This window comes from Cherax quadricarinatus, chromosome 56 (genome assembly GCF_038502225.1).
Source record: "Cherax quadricarinatus isolate ZL_2023a chromosome 56, ASM3850222v1, whole genome shotgun sequence".
Taxonomy (NCBI): domain Eukaryota; kingdom Metazoa; phylum Arthropoda; class Malacostraca; order Decapoda; family Parastacidae; genus Cherax; species Cherax quadricarinatus.
The window spans coordinates 10,930,992-10,957,312 of NC_091347.1; the positions used below are offsets into that span (position 1 = coordinate 10,930,992).

The 26,321-nt window shown below is 42.4% G+C and overlaps 1 protein-coding gene across 5 annotated transcripts in view; it reads right to left on the minus strand.

Moving 5' to 3' along the window:
- LOC128700667 (adhesion G protein-coupled receptor L4) overlaps window positions 1-26,321 on the minus strand; it is a 361,845-nt gene that overhangs the window by 177,850 nt on the left and 157,674 nt on the right. For all 5 annotated transcript variants that reach the window (XM_070097077.1, XM_070097076.1, XM_070097073.1 and 2 more), the window contains 2 exons: window positions 20,657-20,699; window positions 11,700-11,817 (listed from right to left, as the gene is read on the minus strand). In XM_070097077.1, coding sequence (XP_069953178.1) covers window positions 11,700-11,817; window positions 20,657-20,699 — 161 coding nt within the window. The remainder of the gene's footprint in view (window positions 1-11,699; window positions 11,818-20,656; window positions 20,700-26,321) is intronic.

Below are 26,321 nucleotides of genomic sequence, written 5' to 3' on the forward strand. Positions count from 1 at the left end.
TCCAGAGATACACCCGTCGCCCGAAAGACACCCAAAGCTACTCCCGGATACCGGAGAGGGATCAGGACATCCCCAGGTGATCCAGATTCCACGGCAAACTACGCCACCGCCAAGAACCTCAACGGAATGGGATGGACCCCGGTGTCCTTTCCCCTACCTAGGAACTAGCGCGCCTGTGGGAGAAATCCCAAAGGCCAAAAAGAGGAAGGGCAAAAGGGAGGCATGGGGAGGAGGAGGAGGAATGGAAAAAGGGGAGGATGGGGAGGATGGGATAGGGGAGAGGAGAATGGGGGGTAATTAGGTTCTGTCTGAGGAAGAAGACCGACAGGGCTAATTCTCTCCCAAATTTCATTCTCCCTCGAAATGTCCATTTCTTTGTCTTCTGTATATTTCCAGTTTCCTAAATATTTCCAGCATTCTTCGATTTTTAGGCATCAAAATTACTTTTTGCTAAACTAATGATACCCATCTAAATAACGTAGTTCATACCTCTCCTCGTGCCACTTACGCTTCAGGTGTTTGCTCTAGTTCCTGCTTAACTTGTCCTCTTCAATACTTGGGTGAAACTGGTCACTATATTTAGAATCAAGTAAAAGAGCTCTTCTTTATGCTCTTCAAAGAAGAGCATAAAAAAAGAAGTGTTTATCTTGCTGACACTAACAACGCTCTTTTCTGTAATGTTAGAGATCACAGTCGTCCTATTGAATGGTAAGTAATTTTATTCACGTATACACAAATACAGTTACATGGATTATTATACATAACAACATATGTGTAGAGAATCTAGGATAACTCAAAAAGTCAGACAGTGTGACTTATTTCCATTGGTGTGCTCTGCTACAGCTGTCTACCTCTCTAGCTTCCACAGACACCGTCTTGTTGAAGTTTCCCTTATACACAACTTTCCTAATATGAATCTTAGTTCTGGTATTGTCTCTGTAGATGCCTTCCTTTTTCATTACATTGTCAAATGCTCCAAACTTTAGAATACTCGTCACATCTCAACCTATTTCTCTATTTTCATTGTCTTTTCTGGTTTTTGCCTTTACGGGTTCTGGCCTATGGGAGTTTTGTCCCTCGTGGGTTTTCGTCTTACACCTGTGGGCCAGTAGCTCTATAATAGTGGTTCTCTGTTCTGTTTTTGTGGACGACGATCACCACCGTCACCACCACCGTCACCATCACCGTCACCACCACAGCCACCGTCACCATCGCCACCACCGTCACCACCACCACCACCATCACCGCCACCAACACTCTACCATTATTTTTTCACTAGTATGCCGCTAATGAAACTAATTGTACTGTCTTATTTTTCTTTCCACCACTGTTGCACTACTACTACTTTTACAACTATTATTAATTCCTCTTCCACTACTACTATTACTACTACTGCTACCTTTTCCTCCTCTCTTCCATTCTGTCTTTCTTCTTTGTCTGCCTTTTTTTCTCGTTTAGTTATGAACACTACTACTAAATCTTTCCCTACTACATCACCATTACTTATTCCACAACTATTTCTACTATCTAATCACTACTACTGCCACCACAACTAATACTCATAACAACATTGTACCATCAACACTACTGCCTCGACTTCCACTTCCATTTCCACTCCCTTCTATCTCACCCACTTTCCTAATGTCCAGTTACTTGTATATAGTCCATTTTTAAATATGGAGGCCTGAACTGGGCAATATATTCTAAACAAGACCTAACTAAGGATATATGAAGTTGGTGTATATCCTGAGGACTCCAATTATTTATACTTCTTGATATGAAGTCAACAATTCTATTAGTTATATTGCGAACACTTATGCACTGATATCTTGGTTTTAGGTTACAGTAAGTAGGGCTCAAAAATATATATCGTGCTCAATTTGATTAAGATCTGCGTTGTTTAGTTTTTAAACGCCATTTTCATTTTCCTTTTCCTGGATTAGAACCTCATAATTGCCCACAATGAACTGCATCTGCCACTTTTCCGACCACTGCGTCAGTCCATCCAGATCTGACGTTATCGTCGGTAGTTGTGTGTGTGTGTGTGTGTGTGTGTGTGTGTGTGTGTGTGTGTGTGTGTGTGTGTGTGTGTGTGTGTACTCACCTCACCTATTTGTACTCACCTATTTGTGGTTGCAGGGGTCGAGTCCTAGCTCCTGGCCCCGCCTCTTCACCGGTTGCTACTAGACCCTCTCTCTCCCCGCTCCATGAGCTTTATCAAACCTCGTCTTAAAACTGTGTATGGTTCCTGCCTCCACTACGTCATTTTCTAGGCTATTCCACTGCCTTACAACTCTATGACTGAAGAAATACTTCCTACTATCTCTCTGACTCATTTGTGTCTTCAACTTCCAATTGTGGCCTCTTGTTTCTGTGTCCCCTGTGTGTGTGTGTGTGTGTGTGTGTATACTCACCTGTATACTTAACTGTACGTCGTCTCAAAGGTCGAGTTTTAGCTCCTGGTCCAGTTTGTTAACCTGTGCTTTGGTCTCGTGGACACTATCGTACATGCTTTTAAAGCTAAGCATTGAACGTGTAACCCCCACTTTTGTTAAGATAATCCACTTCCTCACCACCATGATACCGAAGAAATAATACCTGACATTCCTGTAGCATATCTGTCACTACAAGTTGTGCTCCGGGGCACTTGTTTCCCGGCCCTCAATCAACCTATGTGTAGTCTATAATTTCCACAGAATATTTTTTAAGTTTTCAAGTCTCTCCTGATTGTTCTGTCCTCCAGGGTTGTGAAAATCAGCTGCGTTAACTCACCTCGTGTGTTTACTCACCCATTTGTGGGTGCAGGGGTCGATTCACAGCTCCTGGACCCGCCTCATCGCTAGTCGTTACAAGGTTCACACTCTCCTTGCTCCAGGAGCTTCATTGTATACCTTCTTAATTAAAGCTATGTATGGATCCTGCCTCCCCTACGTCTCTCTCCAGACAGTTCCAGTTCCTGACAACTCTAACTAAAGAATACTTCCTAACATCTCTGTGACTCATCTGAATTTTCAACTTCCACTTGTGATCGCCTGTTGCCTATCCACCTTGTCAATTCTTCTCTGTATTTTATATGTAGTTATCACGTCTCTCCTAACCCTCCTCACCTCCAGTATCGTCAGGTTGATTTCTTCTCATAGGACATATCCCATAGCTCCGGAACTTTACACTTTCTCTAATTGACGTACTTGACCAGGTGTGAGTTCCATACTGGTGCTGCTTAGCCAAATATGGGCCTGACGTACATGGTGTATAGTGTCTTAAATGACTCCTTAGGTGTGGAAGTCCTATTCTTAGGACTTCCACACGTATATCTTGCAGCAGTGATTTGGTTGATGTGCGCCTCAGGAGATGTGCTCGGTATTATACAAACCCCAAGTTCCTTTTCCTTGAGTGAGATTTGCAGCCTTTGACCAGGTAGCATGTACTCCGCCTGCCGTCTTCTTTGACTTTCCCCAATATTCATGACTTTGCACTTGGTGGGGTTACACTCCAGGAGCAATATGCTGGACCTAAATAACAAAAAGGCACAATACCGTGACTGGAACAATATTTGTGTAATGCTGGACCTAGTTTGCATCCCGTCCAGATCCATTTGTAGTCTTACCTGATCCCCGTCTGCTTGAATTCTTCGCATTAGTTTCACATCGTCTGGAAACATGGACACCTCTGAATCTATCCCTGCCGTCATGTCATTCACATATACCATAAACAGCACCGGGCCTAGGACTGACCCTTGTGTAATCCCCTCTCGTCACATGCTCCCTCTTTGACACCTCGTCATGTACCATCATTCATTGTTGGCGTCCTAGCAGGTATTCCCTGATCCAATGCAGTGCCTTTCCTGCTATTCCTGCCTGCTCCTCTAGCTTTTGCCCTAATCCCTTGTACGGAACTGTTGAAAGCCTTTCTGCAGTCCAAGAAAATGAAGTCTACCCACCACTCTTTTCTGGTTTACTTCTGTTTCCTTTGTCGTAAAACTCCAGTAGGTTTGTGACAGAGGATTTCCCTTCCCTGAAACCCTGCTGCTTAGAGAATATAAGCTTATTCCTATCTAGGTGCTTCACCACCACTCTTCTGATAATCTTCTCTATAACTTTACATATATATCAGTGACACTGGTCTGTAGTGTAAAACTGGGACTGCATTTGCTGTATTCCACACCTCAGGTAGTGGCCCTGTTACGACAGATCTGTTAAAGAATTTTGCTAGCGGCACACACACTGTCTCTGCTCCCTCTCTCAGGACTCATGGAGAGATGCTGTCCTGGTCATTTCTAAGCGTCTAGTTCGCTTAGTAATTTCATGACCACCTCCTCGGTTGTGTGTATTATGTGTAGCACTTTGTTTTGTACACTACCATCCAGTTTGCTGGAAGCCTTTCTGTCTCCACTGTCTCGTGTTGAGCTCCTCACATACTTCCTGGTCATTTCTTGTGATGTCCCCTCCTTCATTCCGCAGTTTAATTATATTACTGGTCAACAACCAAAATGTTTCCGAAACCAGCGTAGCAATTTCCAACAAATTTTAGGTCACTGATAATGAATATCATGGTTAAAATTGTTTGTTAGTTCTACTTTTCTACTTTTCAATATACACCTACGTGTCACAACAGGTTCCAACAGGCTTGTGGCAGTGTGTTTCTTACCACACTCACAGTCTGACTGACCTTCATTATTGTTCAGCAGTCATAGAAGGTGGTTGTGATGTCCAAGTTTATATTTTGAGGTGAAAGGTACGTGATTTACTTAGTCAAACCCTTTTTAAACTTATAATATTCACTGAGCAAGCTATTGATATGCATGCGAGGCCATGCAAAAGGTTCTCACTACATCAGGAGAGACTGGCCACCTCGTCAATCATTGGAGCCTGGGATGAAAACCATTCAACATAAACCTCTCATTGAACCAAACAAAATTTTGCTACCACCACTATACATGAAACTGGGACTCATGAAAAACTTTGTAAAAGTTATGGACAAATCCGGTCAGGGATTCAAGTATTTAACATCAAAATTCTCCTCACTGAGCGACGCTAAGATAAGAGAGGGAGTCTTTAATGGTCCTCCGATTCGAGAGTTTCTTAAAGATGGTGACTTTGAATCAGACCTTCATGGGGAGGAGGAAGCTGCTTGGGAAACAATCAAGTTAGTGGCGAAGGGATTTCTGGGAAACAGAAGGTAAGTGAACTATGAAGAATTGGTGGAAAACCTCATCAAGTCTTACAAGAACATGGGATGTAACATGTTACGTAAAATCCACTTTGTGGACTTAAATTTAGACTTTTTCCAGTGAACTGTAGGTCAGTTAGTGATGAGCATGGTGAAAGTTGTCACCAAGATATTTCAACTATGGAAAAATGGTACCAGGGCAAATGGGGCACAAGAATGCTTGCAGACTATTGCTGGACATTGGCAAGAGATGATTCTTCAGACCACTATAAGCGTCAAGCAAAGAGACAGAGAGTAGGTACAGATTAGAGTTTGAAACATAGACACACATATTGCACGTTTTAATAAAATAATCAAATATTACATGTCTCGTATCTTTAAACCTATAGCTAATAAGCATTTTGCAAGGTGATGATAATTAACTGATCTCATTTAAGAAACATGCAACTGAAGAAACATGAAACTTTTCCAAAATTGTTGACCAGTGTTACCTGCTCCCTGACTGTTCTTTTCCATCTGATGTGGCTGTACAATGTTTTGGGTCAGATTTGGCTTTCGATGCTATGTCATTCTTGTATTGGCGCTGGGCCTCCCTCCTTATCCATGCATATTCGTTTCTGGCTCTTTGGCTCATCTCCTTATTTTCCTGGATCCTTTGTCTTCTATACTTTTCCATGCTCTAGCACACTTAGGTTTGGCCTCTCTACAGTGACCAATGGGTTAATTTCGTCTTCCCATTGTTCCTGTTGCCTTTGGGTACGAACTTCTCCTCAGCCTTCCCTCATTTTGTGGTCACGTCTTGCATCGTCTCATTTATTGTCCTTCCCTCCAGTTCTCTTCCCCACTGTACCTCATGCAGGAATTGCCTCATGCCTGTAAGTCCCCTCTTTCGAAATTTGTCTTCACCCAACTTTCTCGTGCTGTTTCTCTCTCCACTGTTAACTCTACAATGTATTCAAAGTTCAGGACCAAGTGTTCATTAGCGCCGAAGGGCCTTTCATGTGTGATATCCCAAGTGTAGGAGTTACTCAAGGTTAATACGAAGTCCAGCCTTGCAGGATCATCCTCTCTGTTCTCTCTGGTACTGTCTCTAATATGTTGGTGCATGAGGTTTTCCAGTAGCGCCTCAAGCATATTTGCCCTCCACTTTTCTGGTTCCCCATGTGACTCCAGGTTTCCCCAGTCAATTTCCTTGCGGTTGAATTCACCCACAACTAGTAGCTTTGCACTACCCATACGGGCCCTTCTGGACACCAGAGCTAGTGTGTCCACCATTGTCCTTTTGTTCTCATTAAACTCTCGTCTTGGCCTCCTGTGGTGGGTTGTACATCTCTGTAATCGTCACATTGAGATTTCCAGTCTGAAATGTTCCCACTGCCTAGTCCCATGCTTCCCTTCTGTCCAACCAATCATTCTAACTCTTCCAAACTCCACTGATTTTTGATAAACAATGCAACTCCTCCTTCCCTTCTTTTCCTGCTGTCTTTCCTCAGAATCTGATATATAGTTGGTAAAATAACATCTGTTATCATAATCGTAAGTTTTGTTGTTGTGAGAGCTATGATGTCTGGGGATGTATCCAAGAGTCTTTCGTGTCACTCCTCACACTTATTTGTTATTCCATCAGCTTCTTTTCCAATACTGTATTCTGGGGGGTTTGTGCTGGGGGATGAGGGTGCAGAGTGTTGTGTTGTTACTGTGTTTGGTTTAGTTGAGGATGTTGTGTGTGTGGTCCTGTGGGTTGTTGTGTTTGCTGGTTCAATGTCTGGGTTGCCCTGCCTGTCTCTAGCCTTGTCCCTCTTGCCTGTCCCCTTGCATCTTTGTGCCCTTTCAGTTTCTGTCGTTCTGTTCTGTTGGTGTCGTGTTCAAGTTACACCTGCTGAAGTTTCTGCTACAGGATCTTGTGTCACACCAGATCAATTTGACTGGAGGGTTTTTTTTCCCACGAGTATCTCCCTTTTCTCTGAAAGTCTGTCACCTCGGTCATGTTCTTCTCTCATGTTTGGTGATATTATAATTTTTTCTCCATCTGTTATATTTTTTTGCGTGTCATCCTTTCCTGTGTATTCACCTAATTGTGGTTGCAGGGGTCGAGACTCAGCTCCTGGCCCTGCCTCTTCACTGATCGCTATTAGGTCCTCTCTAACCCTGCTTTATGAACTTTATCATACCTCGTCTTAAAGCTATGTATGGTTCCTGCCTCCACTACATTACTTGCTAGACTATTCCACTTCCTGACAACTCTGACTGAAGAAATACTTCCTAACATCCCTTTGACTTATCTGAGTCTTCAGCTTCCAATTGTGACCCCTTTGTCTCTGTGTCCCCTCTCTGGAACATCCTCTGTCCACCTTATCTATTCCAGCAGTATTTTGTATGTCGTTATCATGTCTCCCCTAACCCTCCTGTCCTCCAGTGTCGTCAGACCGATTTCCCTTAACCTTTCTTCGTAGGACATTCCCCATAGCTCTGGAACTACCCTTGTTATAAACCTTTGCACTTTCTCTAATTTCTTGACGTGCTTGACCAGGTGTGGGTTCCAAATTGATGCTGCATACTCCAGTATGGATCTGACGTACACGGTGTACAGTGTATTGAACGATTCCTTACTAAGGTATCGGAACACTATTCTCAGGTTTGCCAGGCGCCCATATGCTGCAGCAGTTACCTGGTTGATGTGTGCTTCCGGAGATGTGTTCGTGTTATACTCATCTCAACATCTTTCTCCTTGAGCGAGGTTTGCAGTCTTTGGCTACCTAGCCTATACGCTGTCTGCAGTCTTCTTTGCCCTTCTCCGAGCTTCATGACTTTGCATTTGACATGTCGGTGAATAAGGTTTTCCAGTACCACATCCATCATCTTGGCTCTACATGTCTTGGGACCCCCATGTGGCTCATGGTCTTCCCAATCAATCTTCCTGTGGATGAAGTCGCCCATAACCATTAACTTTACTCGAGTGAGCTCTTCTTGCTACCTCAGCTATTATGTCCACCATTGCTCTGTTGCAATCATCACATTCCTCTCTTGGCTTGCTGCAGTTCTGTGGTGGGTTATACATCACTGCAATGACTACTTTATGTTCCCCTAACTGAACTGTACCTATTTTGTAATCTCTTTCTCCAATCAAGTCCATTCCTTCCATTTCCTGATATCCCCATCGGTTTTTAATGAGCAGTGCAACCCCTCCTCCCGCTCTGCTCCTTCTATCCTTCCTCAGGATCTGATATCCGGGTGTGAAGATTGCGTCTGTTATTGTCTCAGTAAGTTTTCTGTGATTGCTATGATGTCTGGGGACATCTCGTTGATTCTTTCATGCCACTCTTCACATTTATTCGTTATTCCTCTACATTCGTGTGTGTGTGTGTGTGTGTGTGTGTGTGTGTGTGTGTGTGTGTGTGTGTGTGTGTGTGTGTGTGTGTGTGTGCCTGTGTGTCTGTGTGTCTGTGTGTCTGTGTACTCACCTAATTGTGGTTGCAGGGATCGAGTCATAGCTCCTGGCCCTGCCTCTTCACTGGTCGCTACTGGGTCCCTCTCCTTGAACCATGAGCTTTATCATACCTCTGCGTAAAGCTATGTATGGATCCTGCCTCCACTACATCGCTTCCCAAACTATTCCACTTCCTGACTACTCTGTTACTGAAGAAATTCTTCCTGACATCCCTGTGATTCGTCTGTGTCTTCAACTTCCAACTGTGTCCCCTTGTTGCTGTGTCCAATCTCTGGAACATTCTGTCTGTCCACCTTGTCAATTCCCCTCAGTATTTTATATGTCGTTATCATGTCCCCCCTATCTCTCCTGTCCTCCAGTGTCGTCAGGTCGATTTCCCTTAACCTCTCCTCGTAGGACATACCCCTTAGCTCTGGGACTAGTCTTGTTGGAAACCTTTGCACTTTCTCTAGTTTCTTTACGTGCTTGGCTAGATGTGGGTTCCAAACTGGTGCCGCATACTCCAATATGGGTCTAACGTACACGGTGTACAGGGTCCTGAACGATTCCTTATTAAGATATCGGAATGCTGTTTTGAGGTTTGCTAGGCGCCCATATGCTGCAGCAGTTATTTGGTTGATGTGTGCTTGAGGAGATGTGCCTGGTGTTATACTCACCCCAAGATCTTTTTCCTTGAGTGAGGTTTGAAGTCTCTGGCCCCCTAGACTGTGCTCCATCTGTGGTCTTCTTTCCCCTTCCAGGCCTGCAGCCTGTCCAGATCCCTTTGTAGTTCTGCCTGGCCCTGTAAACAGGGACACTTCGGAGTCTATTCCTTCCGTCACGAATACCAGAAACAGTACCGATCCTAGGACTGACCCCTGTGTAACCCCGCTCGTCACTGGTGCCCACTCTGACACCTCGCCTCGTACCATGACTCGCTGCTGTATTCCCGACAGGTATTCCCTGATCCATTGTAGTACCTTCCCTGTTATCCCTGCCTGATCCTTTAGTTTTTGCACTAATCTCTTGTGTGGAACTGTGTCAAACGCCTTCTTACAGTCCAAGAAAATGCATTCTACCCACCCCTCTCTCTCTTGTCTTACTGCTATCATCCTGTCATAGAACTCCAGTAGGTTCGTGGCACAGGATTTCCCGTCATTGAAACCGTGTGGGTTGTTGTTGATGAGCTCATTTCTTTCTAGGTGTTCCACTTCCTGACATCCCTGTGATTCGTCTGTTACTTCAACTTCCAACTATGTCCCCTTGTTGCTGTGTCCCATCCCCCATTGTGTGTGTGTGTGTGTGTGTGTGTGTGTGTGTGTGTGTGTGTACTCACCAAGTTGTGGTTGCAGGAATCAAGTCCACTCCACTTCCTTTTCCAAGAGTTTTTATCGCACCTCTTCTCAAAGTTAAGTATGGATTTGCCTCCACTACATCATTCTCCAGATTGTTCCACTTCCTGATAACTCAGACTTAAGAAATATTTCCTAACATCTCTGTGACTCATCTGAGTTTTTAACTTCCAGCTGTGCCCCTTGTTGCTATGTCCCATCTTTGAAACAGTGCCACTATCCACCATGTCAAATTCTCTTAATATTTTCAATGTCTTTATCATGTTCCCTTATCCCTTGTGTCATCCAGTGTCGTCAGGTGATTTCCCTTAACCTCTCGTCTTAGGGTATACGACTTAGCTCCAGGAATAGTGTTGTTGGAACGTTTGCAGTTTCTCTAATTTCCTGATGCGCTTAACCAGGTGGGGGTTCCATACTGATGCTGCCTGCATACTACATTATCGGCCTGACGTACACAGCATTCAGTGTCTTTAATGACTCTTTACTTAGATGTCTAAATGCTATTCATAGGTTTGCCAGGCGCCTCTATGTTGCAGCTATTATTTGGTTGATGTGTGCCTCAGGAGATGTGCTCAGTATGATGCTCACCCCAAGAACCATTTCCTTAAGTGAATTTTGTAGCCTTTGACCTCCTAACGTTGCACTTGCTGGGGCTAAACTCCAGGACCCATTTGTCGGACCAGGTTTACAGCCTGTGCTGATGTCCTTGTAAGCTATCTGATTCTCGCCTGCTTGTATTCTCCTCATTAGCTTCTCATCGTTTGCAAACAGGGACACATCTGAATCTATCCCTTCTGTCATGTAATTCCCTAGAAGCTGCACCGGACCCAAGACTGACCCTTGTGGAACCCCATTTGATACATTCACTCACTCTGACACCTTGTCACGTCCCAACACCCTTTGTTTCCTTCCTGTCAGGTATTCCCTAATTCACTGCATTACTTTCTCTGCTGTTCCCTGCGTTTCAACCAGTGTCTTGTGTGGTACTGAATTGAAAGCCTTCTTATAGACCAAGAAGATGCAATCTACCCATCCCTCTCTCTTACATAACAAACTTACTGAAGTTCTATGATCAGGTAACAGAAGTAATTGTGTTACCTTATCGTAGAATTCCAGTAGGTTTATTATGCAAGATTTATTTTCCCCTGATGCCGTGCTGGATGTCATTTATGAGCCCGTTCCTTTGGAGGTGTTCCACCATTCTTCTCCTGATAAGTCTCTCCTTAATTTTACATAGTATACATGTCAGTTACACTGGTCTGTAGTTTAGTGCTACCTGTCTGTCGCCTTTCTTAAAAATTGGGACTACGTTTGCTGTCTTCCACACCTCAGGCAGTTGCCCTGTTTCAATATATTTATTGAAGATTGCTGTTAGCAGTACACACAGCAATAATATAGCAATAAAAGTGCAATAATATATCTAAGTTTGTGCTGAAAATCTAATTTTAATGATGTCGTCATATAATGGTTTAAGTGGCATGTTACAAAGTGCAATAATTTCAGTATCAGAATGTTATAGCTTAACTGTTTACTATAACTGTTAAAACACTATAATTATCTAAGTGGAACATAAAACACTTAGAATGCTATAACTTCGTAGTATTTTGACGGTCACATTACTGTAACTCTCACTGTGCTATAACTTTCACATATCTATAACCGTCAACGTGCTATAACTGCAATAGTATGATAATTACATTTAATATCATTAGAAGTATGCCACTAACTAAACAAAGCAAATAATGACCAACCTCTGCAAACGTTCGTTTTTCCTTTCTTGTCCCGGCTTGGTTGATGGTTTGTGTCAAATTCTTTCCAAGTAATTCCAGTTCACGGCTGATGTTTTCTTGCTGAGTTTCCTGGCACACTCTGAGGACGTCAAAGTAAGAAAGTTGATCAGGAAGATAACTATCTTAACACCCTCTAGCGGTTGGGTTTAGTCCAGACACTTTTCCCTACTCTAAAATATTTTATCTCTCCCACCTATTCTTTGCCAATCCCCACTTCCCCCTCGCCCCTAATGGGTTCTTACCTGTGAGTCCTTAACACCCAGTCATATAGAGGGGGAGGGAGGGGTCCTGCCTGTTTCAGGGAGACTCAGAAGAAACAAAATATAGTGGACTGACAAGGTATTAAAGTTTAGCCTTAATAGGATCGGAGACTCGGAACGTGTGGTAACCGCGCTCTCAGATTCCTTAAAGAGTTGGGTGACAAACTCATCACGGAAACCAAGGACTCCAGTCAGAATAGCTTCCTTGTCCAGAGACTCAGTGCTGTGATCCAGAAGACTCCTCAAATAACTTAACTTGAAGAAGCGTATAATTTATACCTAAATTTTGCAAGATATAGAATAGGTTAGTTTTAATTTTATTTCTTCAAATCAATGATATATTTTTTCGTTATGTTCTGACTGATCTTTGCTGATTTATGGGAAAAACAAATTTTCATTCTGCTAGTTCAGCATAAAATATCTTTGCCAAATATGACAAATTCGGCGATTCGGCTAAATTGGCACGACTTTTTCTTTTATTAGCACATCGGCCGCTTCCCACCAAGGCAGGGTGGCTAGAAAATAAAAACTTTCATCATCATTCACTCCATCACTGTCTTGCCAGAGGTGTGCTTTACACTACAGTTATAAAACTGCAACATTAACACCCTTCCTTCAGAGTGCAGACACTGTACTTCCCATCTCCAGGACTCAAGTCCGGACTGCCGATTTCCCCGAATCCCTTCATAAATGTTACCTTGCTTACACTCCACCAGCACGTCAAGTTCTAAAAACCATTTGTCTCCATTCACTCCTATCTAACATGCTCACGCATGCTTGCTGGAAGTCCAAGCCCCTCGCACACAAAACCTCCTTTACCCTCCTCCCTCCAACATTTCCTAGGCCGACCTCTACCCCGCCTTCCCTCCACTACAGATTTATACACTCTCGAAGTCATTCTATTTTGTTCCAGCCTCTCTACATGTCCGAACCACCTCAACAGCCCCTCCTCAACCCTCTGGATAATACGTGGCATCTCCACTGCCTCCGGCCTTCTCCTTCTTGCAACATTCACCACCCATGCTTCACACCCATATAAGAGTGTTGGTATAACTATACTCTCATACATTCCCCTCTTTGCTTCCATGAATAATGTTCTCTGTCTCCAGAGACACCTAGTGCACTACTCACCTTTTTTCCCTCGTCAATTCTGTGATTCAAATCATCTTTCATATACCCCTTCTCCTAACACATCTACTCCCAAATATCTGAATACATTCTCCTCCTACATACACTCTCCCTCCAATTTGATATCCAGTCTTTCATTTCCTAATTTTTGTAATCCTCATCACCTTACTCTTTCCTATGTTCACTTTTAATTTCCTTCTTTTACATACCCTACCAAACTCATCGACCAACCTGTGCAACTTCTCTTCAGAATCTCAGGAAAGCACAGTGTCATCAGCAAAAAGCAGCTGTGACAACTCCCACTTTGTGTTAGATTATTTACCTTTTCCTCCTACACCTCTTGCCAACACCCGAGCATTTACTTCTCTTACAACCCTGTCTATATATATATTGAACATCCCTGTTTAAGCCCTACGTTTACTGGGAAATAATCTTCCTCTCTCTTACATACTCTAACCTGAGCCTCACTGTCCTCGAAAAAACTCATAACTGCTTTCAGTAACCTACACTTGCAACATCTGCCTCATTGCTTCCCTATTCACCACATCATATGCCTTTTCGGAATCCAAAAATGTAATGAAAACCTCTTTACCTTTATCTAAATACTCTTCTCTTATAATGCTTCACTGTAAACACTTGGTCTACACACATTCTATCCTTCTTAAATCCTCCTTATTCATCTGCGATTTTGCTCTCCATCTTACTCATAATTCTTTCAATGATAATTATCATACACCTTACCAGGTATACTCAACAGGCTTATTCCTTTATATTTTTTATGCTCTCTTTTATCCCTTTTGCCTTTATACAAAGGAACTATACATGTTTCCTGCCAATCCTTACGCGCCTTACCCTCTTCCATACATTCATTCAGTAAAAGCTGTAACCATTCCAAAACTACATCCCCACCCGTTTTTAACATTTTTATCTTGATCCCTTCACTCACAGCTCACATCTTGCTCTTCCTCACTCCTAAAGAATGTTATACCTCCCTGACCAATGCACGATATCACAGCTTCCCTACCTTATTAACATTTAACAGTTATTCAAATATTTCTTACATCTTCCCGATATCTCCAACTCCCCGTCAAATAACACTCTCCTCCTATTTTTAACTGACAAGTCCATTTGTTCTCCAAAGCTCTTTCTTATGCTTGTTAACAAATTTTTTGTTAACAGCATCTCACCTACTCTTTTATTTGCTCTCCTGTTACATTCTTCACCACTCTCTTAACCTCTCTTTTTCTCTCCATATACTCCTCCCTTCTTAAGTCATTTCTACTTTGTAAAAACCTTCATAAGCTAACTTTTCCTCTCTTATTACTCACTTTACCTCATCATTCCACCAATCACTCTTCTTCCCTCCTGCACCCACCCTCCTATATCCACAAACTTCTGCTGAACACTAACACTGCATTTTTCAATCTTCCCTTATACCTCTATCAAGAGTTGTTTATATCGTACCCTAACTGCCTCCTACTTTAGTTTATAATCCTTCACTTTTCTTTTTGATACCATTTGTACCTTATCAGCCTTTTACTATCACCGTAACCTAACTGAAAAATGATCTATCTGTTGCCCCTCTGTAAACATGAATATCCTGAAATCTACCTATCTACCTTTTATTCACCAATACATAGCCCAACAAACTACTGTCATTATACCTTATATCATATCTCATTTACTTATATATCCCTTTTTTTCATTAAAATATGTATTATCTTTACCAAACCTCTATACAAAGTTCATTCAAAGGCCCCCATAATATATATATATATATATATATATATATATATATATATATATATATATATATATATATATATATATATATATATAATTATTTATATATATGAAATGACGAATAAGTAAAATTTGCGATTTTGGCTTAAATAGCAAAGCAGTTATTGCCGAATAAGGCAAGCGAAAATTCGTGTATGCAATTATTTCGCAAAAATCATTCCGAACCTAACGAAAAAAATATATTTCATTGTGTTTGTTTATTATTAAATTACTGTAAACGTATTTAAAATATATATAGTTGGATTAGGTTAAATTAAATTGAGCTTGTTATAATAAAGTTAGGTAAGTTTCCTAAGGTTCTTTTGGTACAAAATTATTAATTTTATATGAATGTAAACGAAAAAATATATCTTTAAATGTATAAGAGAAAATTTTAGGCAGGACTTAATTTTAAATGAGTTCTTGGTAATCGATCAATTACCTATTCGGCACGACATTATATATATATATATATATATATATATATATATATATATATATATATATATATATATATATATATATATATATATATATATATATATATATATATATGCTCTATTCTGAAGATGTAGAGGTTGGTGGACGAGTTTGGGAGAGTATGTAAAAGAAAGAAATTAAAAGTGAACATAGGAAACAACAAAGTTTGAATATCAGACTGAAGGAAGTATGGAGGAAGTGAATGTATTCAGAAATTTGGGAATAGACCTTCCAGCAGATAGGTCTATGAAAGATGAAGTGAACCACAGAACTGATGAAGATAAAAAGATGAGTGATGCACTGAGGAGTCTCTGGTAGACGAAGAACGTTATCCATGGAAACAAAGAGGGAAATGTATGAGAATATTGTAAGACCAACACACAAACCTTGTTGGAACAGACAAGTGAAGATGTCATGTCTGAATATTATACAGAGAATCCATAGCTTGGAGAATAGAAGGTGTGGGCTCTCTACATGTAATATCTTGAGGGCTGAGTATGGAACAAAACAGAATGACTTGGAGGGCATATAAATGTGTAATGGAAGGAAGTCTGGGTAGGGGTCGTCTTAGAAAAGGTTGGGAGGAGGAGGTAAAAGAAGTTTTGCCTGCAAAGGGGCTTAGACGTCCAGCAAACATGTTTGAGCAATTAGACAGGAGCGATTGGAGGCAAATGGTTTTTATTACTTGACGGGCTGTTGGACTGTGAGCAAAGTAACGTTTAAGAAGGGATTCAGGGAAACCGGTTAGCATTACTTGAGTCCTGGAGATGGGAAATACAGTGCCTATGTTCTGAAGGTGGGGCGGAGGTATCTTGCAGTGTTTGAACTTTAGTGAGGCACGTCTCTGGCAAGACAATGGTGGAATGAGTGATGATGAAAGTGTTTCTTCTCTTTCGGTTCAACGTGTGTGTGTGTGTGTGTGTGTGTGTGTGTGTGTGTGTGTGTACTCACCTATTTGTACTCACCTATTTGTGGTTGCAGAGGTCAAGTCATAGCTCCTGGCCCTTCCTCTTCACTGATTGCTACTAGGTCCTCTCTCTCCCTGCTCCATGAGCTTAATCAAACCCCGTCTTAAAACTATGTATGGTTCCTGCCTCCACTACGTCGCTTTCTAGGCTATTCCACTTCCTGACAACTCTATGACTGAAGAAATACTTCCTAACATCCCTTTGACTCATAGGAGAGTTCAACTTCCAATTGTGATCCCTTGTTTTTATGTCCCATCTCTGGAACATCCTGTCTTTGTCCACCTTGTCAGTTCCTCGCAGTATTTTATACGTCGTTATCATGTCTCCCCTGACCCTCCTGTCCTCCAGTGTCGTCAGGCCGATATCCCTTAACCTTTCTTCGTAGGACAATCCTTTAGCTCTTGGGCTAGTCTTGTTGCAAACCTTTGCACCTTCTCTAATTCCTTGACGTGCTTGACCATTTGTGGATTCCAAACTGGTATGGGCCTGACGAAAATGATGTACAGTCTTTTTAACGATTCCTTACTGAGGTATCGGAACGCTATTCTTAAACGCCCGTATGCTGTAGCAGTTATCTGATTGATGTGCGCCTCAGGAGATGTGCTCGGTATTATACTCACCCCAAGATCTTTTTCCTTGAGTGAGGTTTGCAGTCTTTGGCCACCTAGACGATACCCTGTCTGCGTCTTCTTTACCCTTCCCCGATCTTCATGACTTTGCATTTGGCAGGGTTAAATTCAAGGAGCCAGTTCCTGGACCAGGCTTGTAGCCTGTCCAGGTTTCTTTGTAGTCCTGCCTGATCCTCGACCGATTTAATTCTTCTCATTAACTTCACATCATCTGCAAACAGGGACACTTCTGAGTCTATCCCTTCCGTCATCTCATTCACTTATACCAAAAATAGCTCTGGTCCAAGGACTGACCCCTGTGGGACCCCTCTCATCGCAGGCGCCCACTCTGACACCACGTCATGTACAGTGACTCGTTGTTGCCTCCATGTCAGATATTCTCTGATACACTGCAGTGCCATTCCTGTTATGCGTGCCTGATCCTCTAGCTTTTGCATTAACCTCTTGTGAGGAACTTTGTCGAAGGCCTTCTTGCAGTCCAAGAAAATGCAGTCTATCCACCCTCTCTCTCGTGTCTTGTCATAAAACTTCAGTAGGTTTGTGACACAGGATTTTCCTTCCCTGAAGCCGTGCTGGTTTTCGTTTATAAGAATGTGTCTTTCTAGATGCTCTGCCACTCTCCTGATCTCCATGACTTTGCATACTATACACGTCATTGACACAAGTCTGTAGTTTAATGCCTCATGACTTTCTCCTTTCTTAAAAATTGCGACTACATTTTCCATTTTCCATACCTGAGGTAGTTGCCCAGTTTCAATGTTTAAAAGACTTTTATTAGTGGCACACACAGCATCTCTGCTCCATCTCTAAGGACTCACAGAGAGATGTTGTCTGGTTCCACCGCCTTTGACGTATCAAGTTCACATAGCAGCTTCTTCACCTCTTCCTCGGTTGTGTGTATTTCATCCAACACTCGTTGGTGTACCTCCCTATTCTGAATTTCTGGAGTCCTTCCTGTTTCCACTGTGAATGTTCCTTTAAATCTCACGTTGAGCTCCTCACATACCTCTCGGTCGTTTCTTGTGAACTCCCCACCTTCCTTCCTCAGCCTGATTACCTGGTCCTTGGCTGTTATTTTCCTCCTGATGTGGTTATACAACAGCTTCGGGTCAGACTTGACTTTCAGTGCTATGTAATTTTCGTATTGTCGATGAGCCTCCCTTTTTATGTGTGCATATTCGTTTCTGGCTCTTCTGCTAATCTCTATTTTCCTGGGTCCTTTGTCTTCTGTACTTTTTCCATTCTCCATCACACTTAGTTCTTGCCTCCCTACAACTTTCGGTGAACTAAGGAATCGTTCTGGTCTACCCATTATTTCTGTTTCCTTTGGGAACAAACTTCTCTGCCTCCTTGCATTTTGTTGTCACATAGTCCATCGTTTCTGTTACTGGTTTTCCTGCTAATTCTATCTCCCTTTGAACGTCATGTAGGAGGTTCCTCACGCCTGTGTAGTGCCCCCTTTTGTAGTTTGGTTTATCCTGTCCTATTCCTGCTACCCTCTCCACTTGTAGCTCAACTGTAATAAAAGCACAGAACCACATGATCACTAGCTCCAAAGGGCCTTTCGTACGTTATATCCTCTATGTCGAACTACTCAAGGTGAATACTAGGTCCAGTCTTGCTGGATCGGCCTCACCTCTCTCTCTGGTAGTCTCTAACATCTTGATCCATGAGGTTTTCCAGTACCACATCCTTCATCTTGGCTCTCCATGTTTTGGGACCCCCATGGGGCTCCAGGTTTTCCCAGTCAATCTCCTTGTGATTGAAATCACCAGAAAATAATAACTTCGCTCTTCTGGCCACCTCGGCTAGTGTATCTGCCATTGCTCTGTTGCCCACGTCGTATTCTTCTCTTGGCCTCCTGCAGTTCTGTGGCGGGTTGTACATAACTGCAATTGTCACTTTGTGGTCCTCAGATTGGCCCATTCTATCCATTCCTTCCATTTCTTCGAATCCCCACCGGTTTTTAATGACTAGTGCAACTCCTCCCATTCTGCTCCCTGTATCTTTCCTGAGGATTTGATATCCAGGTGGAAAGATTGCATCTGTTATCATTCTGGTGAGTTTTGTTTCTGTGAATGCTATCATGTCTGGGGATGTCTCCTTGATTCTTTCATGTCACTCCTCACACTTATTTTTTATTCCGTCTGCATTTGTGTGTGTGTGTGTGTGTGTGTGTGTGTGTGTGTGTGTGTGTGTGTGTGTGTGTGTGTGTGTGTGTGTGTGTGTGTGTGTGTGTGTGTGTGTGTGTGATCATTACTGAAATTTACGTAATTTTTTGGAAGCTAGTTTCTATCAATAATTTGCTTCCTGCTGGAACTTCCGAGTTATTTTTTTCGAATATCTTTTGTGACTTCTGAAGGGTTAGTTAAATGTATAATGATTTTCATATATACTTGGAGAGTTTTTTCCCTCAACTTTTCTAGAGAAATGTATTTCCTCACTTAGCCGACCACTTCTCTGAAAATCCTCTTATCTCCTTTTTTTCTACATAAATTTATATTTATTTAGTTTTCTTTTTTTATAAACATAGTAACAAGAAAAAATCCACAGCATATTAAATATCAGACGTCCATCTGAACAACTTATACTCAATTGTTATTAAATATCAGACGTCCATCTGAACAACTTATACTCAATTGTTATTAAATATCAGACGTCCATCTGAACAACTTATACTCAATTGTTATTAAATATCAGACGTCCATCTGAGCAACTTATACTCAATTGTTATTAAATATCAGACGTCCATCTGAGCAACTTATACTCAATTGTTATTAAATATCAGACGTCCATCTGAACAACTTATACTCAATTGTTATTAAATATCAGACGTCCATCTGAACAACTTATACTCAATTGTTATTAAATATCAGACGTCCATCTGACCAACTCATACTCAATTGTTATTAAATATCAGACGTCCATCTGAACAACTTATACTCAATTGTTATTAAATATCAGACGTCCATCTGAACACCTTATACTCAATTGTTATTTGTTATTAAATATTAACTTATCAGCTATTTAGGTTTAAACATTTTCCTAAACGGCGACTATTGTTTTTTTAAACGTCCGTATATACCTGGGTTGGACGCTATGGCATTTTACGTATATTTGTCCGGGTTCACGTCTCTAGGTGTCCACCAATTTTAAGATTTTTCTCTAATTATTTCTGCCCAAATGCCTGAAAATCTTGGGGCAAAGGCTAATCCTAACTATTCATACTTTGTCTGTATTAAAGATAGTTGTATGAGACACATTTTTTTTTACCCTACTGATCAATCAGTTACCAAGACATACTTTTCCTATATGAAGACTCTTGTGTAAATATACAAACATTCTCTATTTCGAGGTTCTAGCTTCTAAGACACATGACTCTGTATGAAGACTGAAGTAGCTTAGAATACTTACTGTCTGAAAAATCTAGTTTCAAAAATACGTTCATTCTCTGTGAAGGGAAGTTAGTTTCTAAAATATAAACTACCTCTAAATTTAGACCTACCTCTTTAAGACACATACTTTCTCTATAGAGAGTTTCAGGTTTCTAAGATACATACATTCTGTACATGAAAGCTAGAGCCTCTTAAGCTATGTTTATACTATGTTCTTACTAGTTTCTAAGTTACATACATTTTCTACAAGGACTTACTAGTTTCTAACTTACGTACCTTCTTTCTTCTGCTGTGTAGTTCCCACAGAGTGTTTCCAGATCTGAAATATTAATGAAACTGTAATGTCGCCAGTGTTGAGTGTAGACAGTGCTGACAGTGTTGAGTGTTGGCAGTATTGAGAGTGCTGACAGTATCGAAAATACTGACAGTTTTGACAATGACAGTGTGGACAATGTTTAACGTGAAGAAGACAACTAACAAGGAAGAATTTTATAAAGAAATCATAACATCTACTCATGGCTCCTACATGATTAGTTGATAACTGCTGCACAAGTTTTGCATTTCATTCATAATTAGTGCATCTCGAACAGTGTGCATTTCTTGAATAACTAGCTCATAACACATGCATATCTTTCCTTACTCATGCATAATTCATGCATACTCATGCATAACAACATTCAGTATTGGGCCCCTACTTAGGCGGGATGGGACATACACAGATGACAGCCAAGAAATGAGTGAGATACTAAAGTCCCAATATGACTCAGTGTTCAGCGATCCACTGCCCACTCTAAGGGTCGACAATCCAAATGAATTCTTCATGAACGAAACCCAAAATTTGGTCATCCCAAAATTCTCGGATATTATTCTAACTCCATAAGACTTTGTAAAGGAAATTAATGACATGCCCATGCACTCTGCCCCAGGCCCAGACTCGTGGAACTCCGTGTTCATCAAGAACTGCAAGAAGTCCTTGTCGCGTGCCTTCAGCATTTTATGGAGAGGGAGCATGGACACAGGGGTCATCCCACACTCACTAAAAATAACAGACATAACCCCACTCTACAAAGGTGGCAGTAAAACAATTGCAAAGAACTACAGACCGATAGCACTAACATCCCATATCATAAAAATCTTTGAGAGGGTTCTAAGAAGCAAGATAGCCAACCACCTAGATACCCATCAGTTACACAACCCAGGGCAATACGGGTTTAGAGCAGGTTGCTCCTGCCTGTCCCAGCTGCTGGACCACTATGACAAGGTCATAGGTGCTGTAGAGGATAAACAAAATACAGATGTAGTATACACAGACTTTGCAAAAGCTTTCGACACGTGTGACTATGGTGTAATAGCACACAAAATGCGTGATAAAGGAATAACGAGAAAAGTTGGTAGATGGATCTACAACTTGCTGACAAATAGAACACAGAGTAATAGTAAACAGTAAAGTCCCAGGCAGCCATGGTAAAAAGCTCTGTTCCACAAGGCACAGTACTTTCTCCCATTCTATTCCTCATCCTCATTTCTGACAGATGACGGATGACACCCGGATCACCATGACAGTGACCTCCATCGAAGACACTGCGAGACTCCAAGCGGACATCAACCAAATCTTCGAATGGGCCACTCAAAACAATATGAAGTTCAACGAGGAGAAATTTCAACTACTCAGATATGGGAGACTTGAAGAAATTAAAAATATGTCAGGGTATACGACAAATTCTAACCATACAATTGAGCGGAAAAGTAATGTGAAGGACCTGGGAGTGATAATCTCAGAGGATCTCGCCTTCAAAGACCATAACAATGTATCTACCTCATCCGCTAGGAAAATGATAGATGGATAATGAGAACCTTCAAAACTAGGGACGCCAAGCCCATGATGATTTTCTTCAAATTGCTTGTGCTCTCTAGGCTGGAATGCTGCTGGACACTAATGGCCCCCTTCAAGGCTGGCGACATTGCAGACCTGGAGAGTGTACAAAGAACTTTCACGGCACACTTAAGTGCGATAAGGCCCCTAAACTACTGGGAACGGCTAAAGGTCCTTGATCTGTATTCCCTCGAACGCAGGCGAGAGAGATACATGATAATATACACTAGGAAGGTCCTGGAGGAATTCGTACCAAACCTGCATACGAAAATCACTCCATATGAAAGCAAAAGACTCGGCAATAGATGCAGCATTTCCCTGATGAAAAGCAGGGGCGCCACGAATACACTGAGAGACAACACAATAAGTGTCCGGGGCCCAAGACTGTTCAATTGAATCCCAGAATACATAATGGGAATTAACAATAGACCCCTGGCTGTCTTCAAGAAGGCACTGGACAGGCACCTAAAGTCAATACCTGACCCGCCGGGCTGTGGTTCGTACGTCAACTTGCGTGTGGCCAGCAGTAACAGCCTGGTTGATCAGACTCTAATCCACCATGAGGTCTCGTCTCAGACCGGGCCGCGGGGGCGTTAACCCCCGAAACCCTCTCCAGGTAAACTCCAGGTAAACCCATGAATAATTCGTTGATGATTCATGCAAAAATTGTTCATTATTAGTGCATAATTCCTGTATTATCCGTGAATACCTAGTTCAAATATCCTGCCTAACTCAGAAATAATTCGTGAATAACCAGTGTATAATTCGTTCATCACTCGTGCAAAAAACACGTTCATAACTACTGCCAAACTGTTGCATAACCCGTGCATATATATGTATAATTATAGCGTAAAATTTGTAAATACGCAACTCGTTCAAATTTCTTGCGCGAGCGCGCACGCACGCACGCACGCACGCGCGCGCACGCACACACACACACACACACACACACACACAGGAGAGGGAGCAGAGGCGCTATGTGTACCCCTAACAACAATATTCAATACATCTATCGAAACAGGGAGATTGCCTGAGGCATGGAAGACAGCAAATGTAGTCCCAATCTTTAAAAAAGGAGACAGACATGAAGCATTAAACTACAGACCAGTGTCACTGACATGTATAGTATGCAAAATCATGGAGAAGATTATCAGGAGAAGAGTGGTGGAACACCTAGAAAGGAATGATCTCATCAACAGCAGCCAACATGGTTTCAGGGATGGGAAATCCTGTGTCACAAACCTACTGGAGTTCTATGACATGGTGACAGCAGTAAGACAAGAGAGAGAGGGGTGGGTGGATTGCATTTTCTTGGACTTCAAGAAGGCGTTTGACACAGTTCCACACAAGAGATTGGTGCAAAAACTGGAGGACCAAGCAGGGATAACAGGGAAGGCACTACAATGGATCAGGGAATACTTGTCAGGAAGACAGCAGCGAGTCATGGTACGTGGCGAGGTGTCAGAGTGGGCACCTGTGACCAGCGGGGTCCCACAGGGGTCAGTCCTAGGACCAGTGCTGTTTCTGGTATTTGTGAACGACATGACGGAAGGAATAGACTCTGAGGTGTCCCTGTTTGCAGATGACGTGAAGTTGATGAGAAGAATTCACTCGATCGAAGACCAGGCAGAACTACAAAGGGATCTGGACAGGCTGCAGACCTGGTCCAGCAATTGGCTCCTGGAGTTCAATCCCACCAAGTGCAAAGTCATGAAGATTGGGGAAGGGCAAAGAAGACCGCAGACGGAGTACAGTCTAGGGGGCCAGAGACTACAAACCGCACTCAAGGAAAAAGATCTTGGGGTGAGTATAACACCAGGCATATCTCCTGAAGCGCACATCAACCAAATAACTGCTGCAGCATATGGGCGCCTAGCAAACCTCAGAACAGCATTCCGACATCTTAATAAGGAATCATTCAGGACCCTGTACACCGTGTACGTTAGGCCCATATTGGAGTATGCGGCACCAGTTTGGAACCCACACCTAGCCAAGCACGTAAAGAAACTAGAGAAAGTGCAAAGGTTTGCAACAAGACTAGTCCCAGAGCTAAGAGGTATGTCCTACGAGGAGAGGTTAAGGGAAATCAACCTGATGACACTGGAGGACAGGAGAGATAGGGGGACATGATAACGACATACAAAATACTGAGAGGAATTGACAAGGTGGACAAAGACAGGATGTTCCAGAGATTGGACACAGTAACAAGGGGACACAGTTGGAAGTTGAAGACACAGATGAATCACAGGGATGTTAGGAAGTATTCCTTCAGCCACAGAGTAGTCAGTAAGTGGAATAGTTTGGGAAGCGATGTAGTGGAGGCAGGATCCATACATAGCTTTAAGCAGAGGTATGATAAAGCTCACGGCTCAGGGAGTGACACCTAGTAGCGATCAGTGAAGAGGCGGGGCCAGGAGCTCGGAATCGACCCCCGCAACCTCAACTAGGTGAGTACAACTAGGTGAGTACACACACACACACTGTGGAGAAATTTTCTCCAGGAGGGGGGTATCAGCCCCCTTCAGCCCTGAGGGGCCCAGCCCTCTCAGAAGGGGCAAGCATCTTGTTTACTGCTACAGCGAGTAATTGATCCCAGATGCAGTATCAGTATACGACGTGGCTCGACGCTCCTTGCGGTCCAGTGTTGCAAAGTGTAGTTTAATCAAAGACAGTCCATCTCTTACCTTAGCAGGACAATTAAGGAACATCCTGCTCCCACTTTATTACCATGGTAAAGATAGTGTACATTGTTGTCTATGCTTAAGACAGCAAGAATCAAGCATTCTGCTTTGCTTCATGGAGGAAGTGGCAAGGAAGCAAAAGGTACGAGGTCAGCTTTTCCTTTATGTGCAAGGGGTAGTGACGGTGTATGAGGTTGTGGCGTCTTCAGATTACTTCTGACTCTACTGAGAGTCACACTGACGCCAGGATAACCAACAAAGAACACTGATCTGTGCGTTAGTGTGAACAAAGTGTCTCACAAAACACAATAAACACTTACAGAGAAGTGTGATCAGCTTCTTTAGTGATAAGATTGTGAACAATAAAGACAAATCTTGTGGAACATAGTGTACCAGTGTGCGTATTCCTAGACTATGGAAGACGTGGACATCCAAGGACACTTCAGTTTCTATCAAGTCACCGATATCTGTCGAAGGTGTGAAGAACACCGTAGCTCACGCTACAAGAGCAAAGTGTGTTATAGATTTCTTGTAGTACGGGAGACTGCGCAGTTCTTGAGTCGCAAGGAGTTGTAATCAACCTATAGTCGGCAGTGAGGTGCGGACTTTTGAGTCCACACAAGTACGTAAGTCAGTCATCAGTGAATGAAATATGCTGACATAACACCCCCTAGGGGTAATTTATTGTTTACATAATATAATTAATTTCAGCCCGTTGAAAAATGATCAAGACAGCTACTCAAGACCTCATCTGCAGGGGCAGCTGTGTGGATGAGAGCTGTCTTTCTAAGCTAAGTGTCCTTATATTTAAACTTTAAACTTAGCTGTTAAACTATTTCTCAACACACACACACACACACATACACACAAAAGAATCATGGATACACCACCAGATAGCACTCACGAAAACTAAGCTCACAGAATGATAACAACCAGTCTTTTCCAATAGATATCAGATCCTGAGGAAAGAAAGAGTCAACAGAGAGGGTGGAGGAGCTGCAATGCATATCAAAAACCAGTGGGGTATTGAGGAGTTGGAAAGAGGGGACAGAGGGGAAGCAAGGAACTACAAAGTAGAAACACTGCAGACTGGGGGTCCCAAGGTGGTGATTGCAGTGATGTACAACCCACCACATAATAGCAGGAGGCCAAGACAAGAATATGATGAGAGCAAGAGAGCAATGGTTGATGCACTAGCTCACGTGACAAGAAGGGCCCACGTGGGCAGGGCAAAGCTTCTAGTTGTGGGTGATTTTAATCACAAGGAAATTGACTGGTAAAACCAGTAGTCACATGGGGGACCAGAAACGTGGAGGGCTAAGATGGTGGTGGTACTGGAAAACCATATACATCAACACGTTAGGGACACTCTCAGAGAGAGAGGAGG